The following is a 14,209-nucleotide window of genomic DNA, read 5'->3' as shown; positions in this document are numbered from 1 at the left end:
ATCCTGCGTGACTACTGGTCGATCTGTGCTACATGAGTATCTTTCCAATGATAGAATCTTCAGTACAAATCCCAAACAAGTCCCAGCCGTTAAAGGTTATCCAAGATAGCCCTCTAAAAATAAAAAGCTATATAGACCTATAAGGGATAGATTTTAACATTAATTTTTGCTATTAAACTACTATAACTCAAAGTAGGCAGACCATTGTAGAAAGTGTTAACGATCGGCTAATCTTTCAGAGTAACCAATGAACTCGTCCAAGGATGCATTGACGGCCGTTGTAAAACTTACATGAGAAAAGTGCGGAATGTATGTAAAGAAACTGTTACGGCTGCGGAGCATCACACATTATTCCTTCGTCATAGAATAGAATCCGACATTTAACATTTAATATAAATTAATATACAGACATTTTAAAGAAACTTCACTTTTGTTACTACAAATTATTTTATATAGAAAAATAATATATTTCAAGTCAATGTATAGACTTTAAGAGATATGAAAAATTTCATCGGTATCAGTTTTCTGCATCCAGGCACTCGTCGGACATATTTTCAGTTTTTTTTTTTTTTTTTTTTTTTGGGGGGGGGGGGTGTTACCCAGATATTTGACTTTTAATTTACTCGAATTTTCACTGTGCCTAGATGAATTTCTAACTGAAAAAAAAAATGCACTTGTTATGAAACTGGTGTATAGTTCTTCATGTCCGTAGCATATACTCACACTAGTATAAACGTCACTAGCAAACAGAGCACACACCTTGCTTTTAAGACCAAATACCCTAGGTCTGCACACGTGCGATGAGATTGTCAATCGAATCTTCTCAGACCTTTCCGGCGAGCTCGGAAAAACTCATTGTTTTGCCAAGGTTACGATAGCGGGTGTTGTATATCCATTCCGTTATTTAAAAAAAAAGAAAGAAAATAAACATACACACACACACAAACCCTCACATACACATGCACACACAAACACAATTCACAGGATGAATTTACACCATTCAGTCGACGGAATGGTAACTAAATGGCCACTGAATGGCAACTGAAAGGTCACTGAAAAGATCCTTTCCCGTGACTTTTCCGTGGTCTTTCAGTTACCATTCAGTCGACTGAATGGCAAATACATTTCAGTGGCCTTTCAGTTGTTTCTTTTTATTGAATAATCGCTTCTTTTTTTTACTTAGAAATTTTATTCCACGTTTTCTTATTATAATAGTATTAAATTAATCTATTTTCGAATTTAAAAAAAAATGAAAAAAAGTGAATATAAGAAAAACATTTTCTTGCAGAAAGCCGGGCTCGAACCGCGGCCTCCCGCTTGAAAGTCTGTAATTTTATCCATAACCCACGGCGTCTTGCTGAATTCCCAAAGGAAATCTTCACCTCGTAAATTCTTAAAACGATATCTTTTAACAAGCTAAATTATCATGCGAGAAATAAAATTTACAATATAAAGGTTCTTTCACAAGAGGCATAAATAATTAATTCTGTTTATGTAAAATAACTTTAATACGATATCTTTTAAAATCTAAAATATCATGCGATGTTAACAACTAAGAAACAAAATTTAAAATATTATTTTTTTTTTTTCCAGAAAAGGCATACCTTATTAATTCTGTCTAGTCTTTTATAACCAGACTAGATGAAATCCCGCGCAAGCGCGGGGAATTGAATTTATACCACTACCGACAGAAAATATATTGTAGTTCTCTACTGACAGCCTACAGGCTTATAGCAGGAACAAATACTTTGTTCAAATCCCGCAGGAAGTAGATTTACCTATCCACCCCAACCCCCGTTTGTTGTGTTTGTTTTGTTTTATTATTTTTTTTTAACTTGAAAAATAGCAATTTCATTAATTGACGTTTATTGTGAAACCTGTTATACTATGTTATGGATATTGTACTTCAGATGCTCTTATTTCATTTCCGTCAAGGATAAAAGCAACGAATATGCACATTTTACTAATAAATTGATGGGGGGGGGGGGGTAAAAATTCACAGGTACTTGGGTCTTGGTTTATAAATATGTTTGTACCTTATTGATATGTAAAAATGTATTTTACTTTTTTACCTATCAATAATAGGTACATACATATTTATAAACCAAGACCCAAGTACCTGTGTAAAAATTAGCTTTTAACGCCCTATGAATAGGCTGAGTATTTGATACAAAAGAGTAAGCTGCAATAATGTAGCTCTCTCCGATTTTTGTTTTGTTTTTTTTTTTGATCTGATATTTTCTGGCCTCTCTCTCTCTCTCTGCCCCCCCCCCCTTTCAAAAAAGGAGAGGGCTACATTATTGCAGCTATAAAAGATTGTATTCAGAAATTAACTGTGCATTGATTAAAGCGGAAAATATTACATCTTTAATTGTATTTGAACAATACCTTTTTCATTAATTAATCATGGCCGTAGGAACCGGGGGGCACGTGGGGGGGGGGGGGCAATAATTTTGCCGATATATAAATTACTATTGCTTCCTACGGGCCTGAATTTTCTCTTTTCATGTAAGCAAGTTTATTACGAAGAACAAATTGTACTTCGGGTTCGTTGCCACGATGCTCTCAGTAAGGAATATCTACAAATTTTACCGATAGATTTATTAGGAAAACCTACTACATACATGTATATGTAATAGTCTTTCGACATATAATCATATTCACAACTTATAGTGTTATCAGTGATTTACCATTATTTCAATTATGACCATTTACACAAAAGCTTTTTTTATGGTCATGTAGCTATAAGCGCCTCGTTTTTTCTTAACATCGGGCTCGATGCTATATGATGTTCTAGAAGCTTCCGTCAATATAAAGATCGGTGAATGACGAAAATATTTTGCACATTTCCCTTTTTAATCGGTTATCACAACTTATTTCTTTTATATAATTTAAATCGAGTTTTGATTGAATAATTCAGTGATGACGTTTTCTGTAATAAATAAACGATTGCTTGTTGTCAGTTTCATTAAAAATTGCCAGTAACTTAGATCCGCCAACCGGAAACGCCACCTTACTCACGTTTTAGCTATTTCATGGCTGTTTATAGAAAATGAAAGTAGACTTTTAATTTAATGTACGATACTTACTATGCGAGTGAAATCTAAATATAGTTTACGGACATCAGCTTGTAGCTAGTGTATTGTGAGAGGAGTAAGTAAGAACTCTGGTGCACCCGTTTCGGAGTTTATTTGCAAAATTTATTAATTTATAAGTATAGATATATCCATGAAAACTATCCGCATTATACACTGTGTTGGATGGATATAAGAATAATGAAAAACTATTTTAGAGCTGAAAAAAAAAGATTTTTTTTTCTTGTTTATATTAAGAGCATTTTGTCCAATATCCTCGATTTTTTTTTTTTTTACAGATTGACTGATTGTTTATTAATTTAAAGACTTATTAAATTGAATAAGCTTGTGATTTAGAGATTTTACAGAAAGAAAAAATAAGACAATTCTATTTCCGTTCATAAAATTCTGATACGAATATTATTTTTCATCATTTGAAAAATTTTATTTTTCTAAATCAATTTTAATGCAACAAATTAGAAATTCAAAAATCATTTTGAATTTTATGAATCCACAGTGAATTTTAATCTTTAATGTTAATAAAATTATAATTAGACATAAATGTTATTATGTGCTCTTAAATACTGAAACGGATGAACAATTAAGTTCATATGAACCTGAAGCACATTTGCAGCTCTGTTCTGCAGCAAGTCAAATAATAAAGAGGGGGGTGTGTATAGAGCATTTATTACAAATGCTAAATGAAAATACAAATTTTACAATTTCAGAATGCAGCAGAAGGTGGGGCCCAAAAAATATCCCACACCTTATACAAAGGAAAACTAGCATATGTATTTTCTACAACAATAACAATATGCGTGGAGGATTGAAGGGGTGGAGGTGGGTAAAATTTGTAAACCACCTTTTCGGAGCCAAAAGTTATTTTGATAAGGATGAGGCTAATAGCCGTAACTAGATGGCGCTTAAATATAAAACCCGGAAAAACCCCTCAAGACCAATGAATTGACACAAAATAGTAAAAATAAAAATAACACAATCTTGTATGTATTTAGATCACATAAATTCATTTATATACATAAATACACTTATGTGCTCTTAAATACTGAAACGGATGAACAGTTAAGTTCATTGAACCTGAAGCACATTGCAGCTCTGTTCTGCAGCAAGTCAAATAATAAAGAGGGGGTCTGTGTATAGAGCATTTATTACAAATGCTAAATGAGAATACAAATTTTACATTTTCAGAATGCAGCAGAAGGTGGGGCCCAAAAAATTTCCCTCAAGAGGGACAATGAACTTACAGAGAAGGGTCCCTCGCCCCACCCAAAAATGTGCTTCAATTACTTAATGTATACAGCGTGATAATGATGTAAATACTAACAAAACTATTCACAATAGAGATCAATGGAATTCTAAAGATGGACGATAAATGATTCAGTTTTCAAAATTAATAATTCAAAGGTTGTTGATAAAAATGTGTCTCATATGGATTTTACACAATACGCATTACAACTTAAATATTACTAAAGTATCCAGCTACACAGCATTGAAACATTATTTACAGTCATAATGAAATTCTATTTCTATGCTACATTCACTCCTTGTTTTGTCCTGCTACGTACAACAATGACATATTCAGAAGAACGATTTCTTTTTCTTGTCCGTCATCAAAACATCAAAACATCATGTAACATGAATCTGCACAGCCTGTTACGCACTGGAGGGATAATGGAAATGTTCCAAATGTTCATGCACATATCATTAGTTCTCACAAATTAACACACTATGCTTAGTGCGTTATAGTTCTTCCGTCCATACACAACTCGAAAGTCATTAACTTACGCACCAGGACAGAAATATTACATATCTTGACAAAAGCATTTAAATATTTCAAAGTGATATGAAATATTAATACAAATCCTCAATATCATACTCAACAACGATTTTTTTCGGTGCCACCTCAGATAGTCACCGAATACTTCGTGTACATGTATGTAAGTGTAGTATATAGTAAAGACATATAAATTAAGCAATGTCAAGCTCTCTAATGCATTATTCCTGATATTTACAGCATGAAATTGACATCAAAACAAGCATACATGTTTATGAGATTATTATATTAGGACTCTAATTCTAAAAAGGAAGCAGAAAAATAGAGGATACCGCCTCAGACAGAATCCCCTTCATTAGACTACATTTAAATAATACAGAATCAGAATAAAGGATACTTTCTCAGCCATTTTTCTTTTACAATCGGACTTTCTGCCACCTTAAATGAAAACGTCTATGTTCTAAATAAAAGGCTGGGAATATTGCGACCCTAATGTATCTCTGGAATGACACCAGATGCAACCATCCCATGTGTATTTTGTGAATGTTAAAAACCCTGTAATGTGCCACAGTTGTTGCTGTAGCAAAAACAAAGGGGTCCTTTCCAACTAACTTCACATAGCTTGCCCTGCACCAAAGCTGCAATTGGGTTGGGAATTTATTTCTAAATAGACTCTATTTTACCTAAATTGTATCAAAGACTCGTTTTAGTCATGCCTGAAAAGAAATATTTCTTCAAAGCAGCAAGTTTGGGCTTGATCTGAATAAACCACAATTTCCTTTACTCTCAGCAAAGCATAAAATACTGAAAGGAACATAACCATGTACAAACATGCCTGTTACTTAGAATTGGCTGCCTATGGTATTGCAACTAATGTTTGTTTGTTGTTTTTTTTTTTTTAGAATATCCAAAATAATAGTTTGTCACACATAAGCTGACCTGGCAAGCTGTTTTGTCCCACTTAACATTTTCCTAATAAACAATTGGTGTAAAAGATCTGGGGTGTTTGGCATTTAAAAACAGTATGTCCATGCTGCCAGGTGAGATAGATCTTGGTGATTTTCCTAAATTGAATAGGTACATGTAAGACACAAGACATAACATGTCCCAGGAAGACCACTTTAATGCAGTTGATCTCTTAATACTTCTGAATAAAACCCTTAAAACAATTAAGAGCATGCCTGTACACTTCTTTGGGTTAGGAGCTAACAAAATACAGGCTTTGTTTGGAGAGTTGTAAAAGATAGATTGGTATGCTTAAATATCCACAAGCAATTCTTTGAATATCTTGTTCTTAAGCATGAATGTAAATCTGGTAAATTTTTTACATTCCTGGGATGTGTCATAAAAGCCAAAATTAATCATGTTGGTGAATTTTCCAATGTTTGTAAGTTTACAATATGCAAACAAACAACAGCTGCGCCATCAGAATGGAATATGACACATGAATTCTTTAAATGAAAGTCCCATAACTCAACAGCTAAAACAACTGGGATTAATTCCTGAGGGTAATATTGTAATCCATCAGATTTTTTTTTCTTTTTGGCCAAGACCCATAGAACTATATAAATTCTTTTTCTTTTACAGACAATAACTTTGAGCCCTGAAGACCAAGCTGCATTTGTTTTGAAGTAACCTGTATATGTTCAAATAATAATGACTTCTCATTGATCTATAAATAATGACCATGAACCCAAATCCTATCTACTCTCTCTGACCATGTCCTTGTGTTGGTGAGGTTTTGAAAGGCATTTTGTTAGGTCAATAGGCTGTCTTAAGAATGTATACCCTCGCACAACCACCAACATGGAAAATTTAGGATTTCCATTTCTTGGATGGCAACGAAATTTCCATTGCCAATGTGTCAAATTCAGTTTCAAGAAATACCAACTTTGTAGCTGCCCAAGAGTTTTTCATACATCTAGAGTTTCACAGAGAAGTTTAAAAACTTGAAAACTTTTATTATATATACCTGATGCCAGTGGATCAATAAATAAAAAAAAAATCATCCAACACATGAGCAATAAAGAAAATATGTCCCTTGACTTTTCCAATCCATTATAAGTCCATGGAAAAAATTTCAAAAAATAGCACAAGAACTTGACAACCCAAGTGTAAAACTTATCAGAGAATAAGACTCTCCCATAGAAAGCCCAATAGTTCATGATCCTCTTTGTGAATGGGTATTATATGAAAAGCTGATTATTTAGCATCTGTTTTGGCAAAAAGGCAATCTTTCTCCATTGAAACAATAATATTTACAGCATGATCCACAATATATCCAGAACATTATCATTGCTTTATATATATATATATATATATATATATATATATATATATATATATATATATATATATATATATATATATATATATATATATATATATATATATATATATATATATATATATATATATATATATATATATATATATATATTTATATATATATATATATATATATATATATATAAAGATTAGCAGTGTTTGAGTCTAAATTGATTGTGTTCTTTCTTTGGCACAATACCAATTGGGGAAATTTGAATGTTTCAAAGGGGGATGAAAGAAAAAATGCCCAGCAATTTTATGAGCATTAGCTCTTTCTGTAGCTTGGTGCAAACAATGACTGGGTTGTGTAAAGCAGACATGCCATCCTCAAATGATTTGAAAGATCTAGCACCCTGATATTGTAAATCAAATCCATACATAAATTCTGAAACCAATAATCATAAATAATGACATCAAAGCCTCAAATATATATTGTAGGACATTGGGGATAATATGGGTCAAAACATAACTGCCTTACCTGCGGGATAATGTCAATCGTTTGTGCTTTGCAATCTGATCCAACACTCTGCACAAATGCACTGAAATTTGCAGTTTTCAAACTTGCATACCCCTTTCCTATTACATGGCCAGCAAATTTCTCTGGAGATTCTTTTTTTTTTTTATTTTAATTTTAATTTTTTTTTTTCAGTCTTTGTCCAAACTTTGATCAAAAGGGGGAGACTCTGTAGTTTCCTCTCCGGATCTCTGTGCCTTAAACACAAATTACACACTAACCTTTCCCCAAGACGTACCCAAAACCTGCCTATACATCCTAATTTGTTTATCGAAAGTTTGGCAAGATATACTTATAGATGATGCCATATCAGGAAATGTCTCTGAATGTTTCATTCGGGAATTTTTCAGTATAGACAGCAATCAAATGCAAAATTGCTGTGTTCCATTGAAATATAGTGTTAATTGTTTGTTCTGTCTTTTTGGGTGCTACTGAAATGTTAAGAGTTCTACCATAATTTAAATGTGTACCCATTATTTTTGGTGGTCGATACAAGATTGTTAAAAGGTGGTGCTCCCAAGGTCAATATATTGCTCTTCCCAAATCTTCTGTAATTAGAAGGGCTAATCAAATAGATCGCTAGCTGAAGCCTAAATTTACAATCGACTAATGTACATCTATGAAGATTTCTACCTTTATTCAACATACAATTCTCTTTTTACAGAGTACTTGTGAGCTATAAAATATACAATTTTACAAAGGTTTACAAAGTTAGATATTTTACTTAATTTCTCCAATTCTGGTGGCATTGCCCCATGTATATATTTTTTTCCCTTTGAAACATATGCTTGATGTATGTTTTTGAAATTAGTATTTTACAACTGATGAAAAACTACAATTGGAATTAAGAATATTTTTATTTTCATCAAATTGACCTTCCTGTGACATTGTATTTGATATCACTTAGAATCAATACTCATTTTATAAGAAGGGTGAAAACAGATTTTTTTATTGAGAAATATTACACCTTTTTTAAGATTCATCCAAACAAGGTGTCAGAAAAGGGTTTTAGCCTAACATCAAAGATATTGAATAAAGCTGTAACACTACATAAATAAACAAAAGAAAGTTTTTTTGAACTCAGTCATTATTTCTTTTCTTGATTTTTACTTTTTGTTTCATGGTCCATAGTCAATTGTTGAGATTTTCAAGGTCGTAAAAATACATTTCGACGAAACATGCACGTTCAATATTTTTTTACGTATGATTCAATAATAACGCAGCTATGTTAAGGTTGTCCGAAGGCTTAATATGCTTAAAAATATACATTTTAATTTGAGCTAGATTTCAATTTCAATTTGTAATCTATGTATGAATTTGCAGTCAACTTGTGACGAGAGTGTAATTAGGTATTATAATGATGCATTTTTGTGATGTTACTTGACTTTGTTGATCATGACGGACACTTATAAATTCCTAAATGTTGCACAAAAATCGCATCGGCACAAGTGAAAAAAAAACATTATTGAGAAAAAATTGTCACATAAGTCAATTCATCGTGATCTTTGGTGAATTTGCTAATAAATAACTTTTTTTAAAATCTGACACATGAAAAAAATGTTCAAAAAATTACAGTTTCTGTAAATTTGGCATTCCATTAAAGGCATTGTCCTGAATGGTAGTTAACTTGTTGTTATATAGCAATCTGAAATAATTTTTATCAAAAATTCAATCACGTATCTATTTTACAAAAAAAAATCAGTTGTAAAAATTGAACTTTTGCAGTATATTACACATATATAAAATTCGCGGATAGGATAAGGCTCTCCGTAAAATATCAAATTGTTCCAACTGTAGTAACTTCTCTGAATTACCTAGAAATGACGTCATAATAGCATATAACGTCAAGACACTGCAACTTGAGCTGACATAACTGGGAAAGTGTCATAACTTTTACATTCCTTTCACGTGATATGTAAAGATTTTTTAGCGTTGTTGTTTGATCCAAGCGTCTGGATTAATCTTTAAGCTCACGTGTGCTGTTATGATGATAAACATTAGCAATTTAATATCGTTCTTCCTTTAACTTGTCCGATATGCATGTATTCAAACAATATCAAACATTTACTGTGAAAAACACCCCCTTACACGTCTGTGGACAGAGTTAGAATTTATAAATCCTGTATATATTTGACTGGCATTAGTGATTAATAAGGATAGATTGAAGATATTCTGTGGGAATTTACAAGAGAAGTATGTCCTCTAACTGAATTTTGCTGCGGGAGTGTATGTAATTTATCCTATTTTGTATAAATTGCGATAAAGAGTAAACAATGTCCCTTTGTGTATGGCTAAGTTAAATTTCTCGTGGAACATTTTCTCAGGAAATAAAATTCAGTCTCGCCCCCAGCACTTTATATGTACCAAAGATCACGATGAATTGACTTATGTGACAATTTTTTCTCAATAATGTTTTTTTTTTCACTTGTGCCGATGCGATTTTTGTGCAACATTTAGGAATTTATAAGTGTCCGTCACGTGATCAACAAAGTCATGTAACATCACAAAAATGCATCATTATAATACCTAATTACACTCTCGTCACAAGTTGACTGTAAATTCATACATAGATTACAAATTGAAATTGAAATCTAGCTCAAATTAAAATGTATATTTTAATGCATATTAAGCCTTCGAAAAGCCTTAACATAGCTGCGTTATTATTGAATCATACGTAAAAAAAATATTGAACGTGCATGTTTCGTCGAAATGTATTTTTACGACCTTGAAAATCTCAACAATTGACTATGGACCATGAAACAAAAAGTAAAAATCAAATAAAGAAATGATGACTGAGTTCAAAAAAACTTTCTTTTGTTTGTTTATGTAGTGTTACAGCTTTATTCAATATCTTTGATGATAGGCTAAAACCCTTTTCTGACACCTTGTTTGGATGAATCTTAAAAAAGGTGTAATATTTCTCAATAAAAAAAAATCTGTTTTCATCCTTCTTATAAAATGAGTATTGATTCTAAGTGATATCAAATAAAATGTCACAGGAAGGTCAATTTGATGAAAATAAAAATATTCTTAATTCCAATTGTAGTTTTTCATCAGTTGTAAAATACTAATTTCAAAAACATACATCAAGCATATGTTTCAAAGGAAAAAAAATATACATGGGGCAATGCCACCAGAATTGGAGAAATTAAGTAAAATATCTAACTTTGTTAACCTTTGTAAAATTGTATATTTTATAGTTCACAAGTACTCTGTAAAAAGAGAATTGTATGTTGAATAAAGGTAGAAATCTTCATAGATGTACATTAGTCGATTGTAATTTTAGGCTTCAGCCAGCGATCTATTTGATTAGCCCTTCTAATTACATCAAAGAAAAATATCCATATGATTTCAGGCCCCTTTTGACTTCTTGATTGCATTTATCTTAAAAAATGCAATACTTCTCTATAAAAAAAGAAATAACTGTTATCCCATCATTCTTATAAAATGGGTATTGATTCTAAGTGATGTCATACACAATGTCACAGAAAGGTGAATATGATAAAATACGAATATCATTAATTTTGTTCAAGTTTTCATTAATTGTAAAACACTGTTAAAAACTTTATATATTTCATGGATCAGTATGAGACGCATATTGTGTATCCAAAAGCTCGGATAGGCAAGTTTGAGCTTTATGTTTTCAAAGGAAAAGAATAAATTATAAATGACGCCATTCCATCAGAATTGAGGAAATTTGGTAAAATATTTAACTTTGTCTTCCTCTTGTGACCCCCGTGTACGCTTTGAAAGAAAATAAATGCTGGTTATAAAACAAGAATCATTAATGTTGTTGATTGCAAACTATCACCAGTGAAATGTGTATCTATTTTCTAATATCAAACTAGGGGGCCGAACTTCGGCCTTTTTACTATGCCTTGTCTTTCGGCACAGTTAAGTGATATCGTGAATTCAATTGATAATTGGATGATAGATGTTCATATCAGAGGACTTGGTTTCTTTAGACCTACTATGGAAATAGGTCGTATTTTGCGGTTTTGCTGCATAGTCCTAACATTGCTTGATGAAACATTTTATAATTTTCTCGAAGATCAACCGTAAGTTTTAAAGCTTATTCTGTAGAAAGAAAACATATTTTGTTGAATTTCATTCACGTACCTTTTCTTAGGAGTGGATGGGTGGGTTAAATTTTACTTTAAAATTCGTTGTCCAATTTTTATGCGAATCCTGAAAAGAGTGCATTTTCTGGACGGCGAAACCACTCCGATGATTATCATTAACAAAAGTCTGGATATATAATATTATTTATGTATTCTAAAAGAATGTATAAAATACTAGTAGCTATGTATTTTATAAATCTTATTTTATCTTAAGTGTGCATTATTTATTTTCTTATTTACGTTACTTATTCTTTCAGTAAATTTTGACTTATTGTCAATCTATCGTTTATCGTTTATATTGAATTGAGAACCCAACTTAATGCCTGATTGACATTTTTGACATTAATAATATTGAAATTTTCATGTGTACCGTCTAAAAGAGGTTTTGATAAATTAAAGATTAAATATTGTTAAAACATAAATTAGAATATTTCTTGACTCTACTGAAAATCCGCTTTGTAAGAGAATTTTGTTTTTTCTTTTTTGGTATACATGTTTTCAGGTAAGGGATACTGGTAATTAAAAGACGAAAATTGTATACGTAAAAGAATGAAAACTTAATCATGATAATTGTTAATAATAGATCAAGTGACATTTATAATTCAAAAACAACAGATATGGCTTTGACATTGAGCAAGTCGTAATTATACAATTTCGGCGTCATTTTTCAAAATATTATTTGAAACAAATGTAAAATCATTAGAGAATTGATTTGAAATTGTCAATCGATTTTGGCAAAAGCTTGTTCCGATTTATAAGCGGATTATTAGTAAATCTCTTCAATGTAAGTTAAGAAAAATACAAAAAACTTACATGTATAGGCGGTCTGACTTATAGGCGAGTATAGATGGTACTCTTCAAAAAAGACTCACCGTTCACGGTAGCTCAGTCGGTAGAGCGCTCGCTTCGTAATCGGGAGGTCGTGAGTTCGGATCTCGGCCGCGACTGACCTAAGTCGATAAAAAAAAAATGGGTAGCAACTGTTCCTTCGCCATGCGCTCGGCACTTTGAAGTGAAAGTTGCGGGTCCTTGGGATGAGACCTTAAAAACCGAGGCCCCGTGTCACGGCAGGCGTTGGCACGTTAAAGATCCCTCACTGCTCCATGGCCCTGAGTGTCTAGTAAAGGTCAAAATTTGAAGCCCTTCACCGGTATATGGTGACGTCTCTATATGAGTGAAAAATTCTCGAATGGGACGTAAAACAACATACAATCAATCAATCAATCAAAAAAGACTCTCAGTAGATATTTCATTTCAAATCTTGTTTTATGAGCATTTTTTTAATTAGATTCAAACATTTTAGTAATAAAAACAAGCATAGCAGTCAGGAAAGGTAAATGTGGAGGTAAGTTAATATTTATAGCATGATAACTATCATTTATTCATAATCTACAACACGATACTAACTTTTCATTTATAATCACCTGACAGCACATAAGGGCACCTACGATATTTGGGTGTCTGGATTCAAATCAGGTATTTGACATTACCCAGGACCAAGAACTGAGAACAGACTTCTGTGAAAATTAGATTTTGAAGATTTCAAATAACTTGACTTTTATTTGACAAACATGTTTGAGAAGTTGTACTCGTATTATATATGATACTCAAGTACAAACTCGATGAAATGAACATTTCCTACAAGTATTACCTTTTTAAAAGATAATCTTGAAGATAGTACAAAATTGTTATCATGCATTTGTAATTGAGTAATATACAATTCTTAAAGATGTTCATTAAATAAAAGTCAAAATATTCCGAATCTAAATTTTGACTTATCTCTCCCCAGTCTAAAATTTTGGCTTATTTTCTTGGCGTTCGCTTCGTGCTCCTGATTTGTGAGGCCTGGGTTTAATTCTCTTTCGCCGCCCCGCGAATCCTAAGACGTAAATATAGGAAGTAACTGTTCGTTTGCCAAGCGTCCGGCACTAGAAGTGAAAGTCGCGGGAAAATAATCAAAAGTTTTCAAGATTACAGATTTTTTTTTCTATTTTTTTCTATTTTAAGTCCAATGTTAAAAAGATAAATAAATAAACAAAATGCAGGTGAACATGACTTTGTATTTTATTACATTGTTGGAGCTCAGCCAATCAGAGAAATGGGAATTGTTATAGGATTAAACGTTCTTTTTTTCAGAATTTATCGACGTGTAAACTCATGCCCTTGTACTCACAAACCGAATAAAATGCGAAGCACTTTTATGCTAAGTTTGTGAGTTTAATTCTTATAATTCTAATTACGAAGTATTAAAATTATTTTTCTTTGAAGCTTCCATACAATCTTTTATTTATGTACAGCGTAGGAATACTTTATGCCGTGATGTGGAAATGAATTGCAATTGAAATGAACGTCGATAAAGTTCAACTTTAATTGTCAAAAC

General features: G+C 32.0%; 1 protein-coding gene across 2 annotated transcripts in view; it reads right to left on the bottom strand.

Annotated features, from left to right (window-relative positions):
- LOC133174743 (slit homolog 2 protein-like) overlaps window positions 1-14,209 on the bottom strand; it is a 138,047-nt gene that overhangs the window by 47,669 nt on the left and 76,169 nt on the right. For both annotated transcript variants that reach the window (XM_061309830.1, XM_061309831.1), the window contains exon 4: window positions 9,282-9,353. In XM_061309830.1, the coding sequence (XP_061165814.1) occupies window positions 9,282-9,353 (72 nt within the window). The remainder of the gene's footprint in view (window positions 1-9,281; window positions 9,354-14,209) is intronic.

Source organism: Saccostrea echinata, unplaced genomic scaffold (genome assembly GCF_033153115.1).
Source record: "Saccostrea echinata isolate AGI-Se365-2 ecotype Australia unplaced genomic scaffold, CSIRO_AGI_Sech_v1 ptg000059l, whole genome shotgun sequence".
Lineage (NCBI taxonomy): Eukaryota > Metazoa > Mollusca > Bivalvia > Ostreida > Ostreidae > Saccostrea > Saccostrea echinata.
This window is presented reverse-complemented; position numbering and strand designations above follow the sequence as displayed.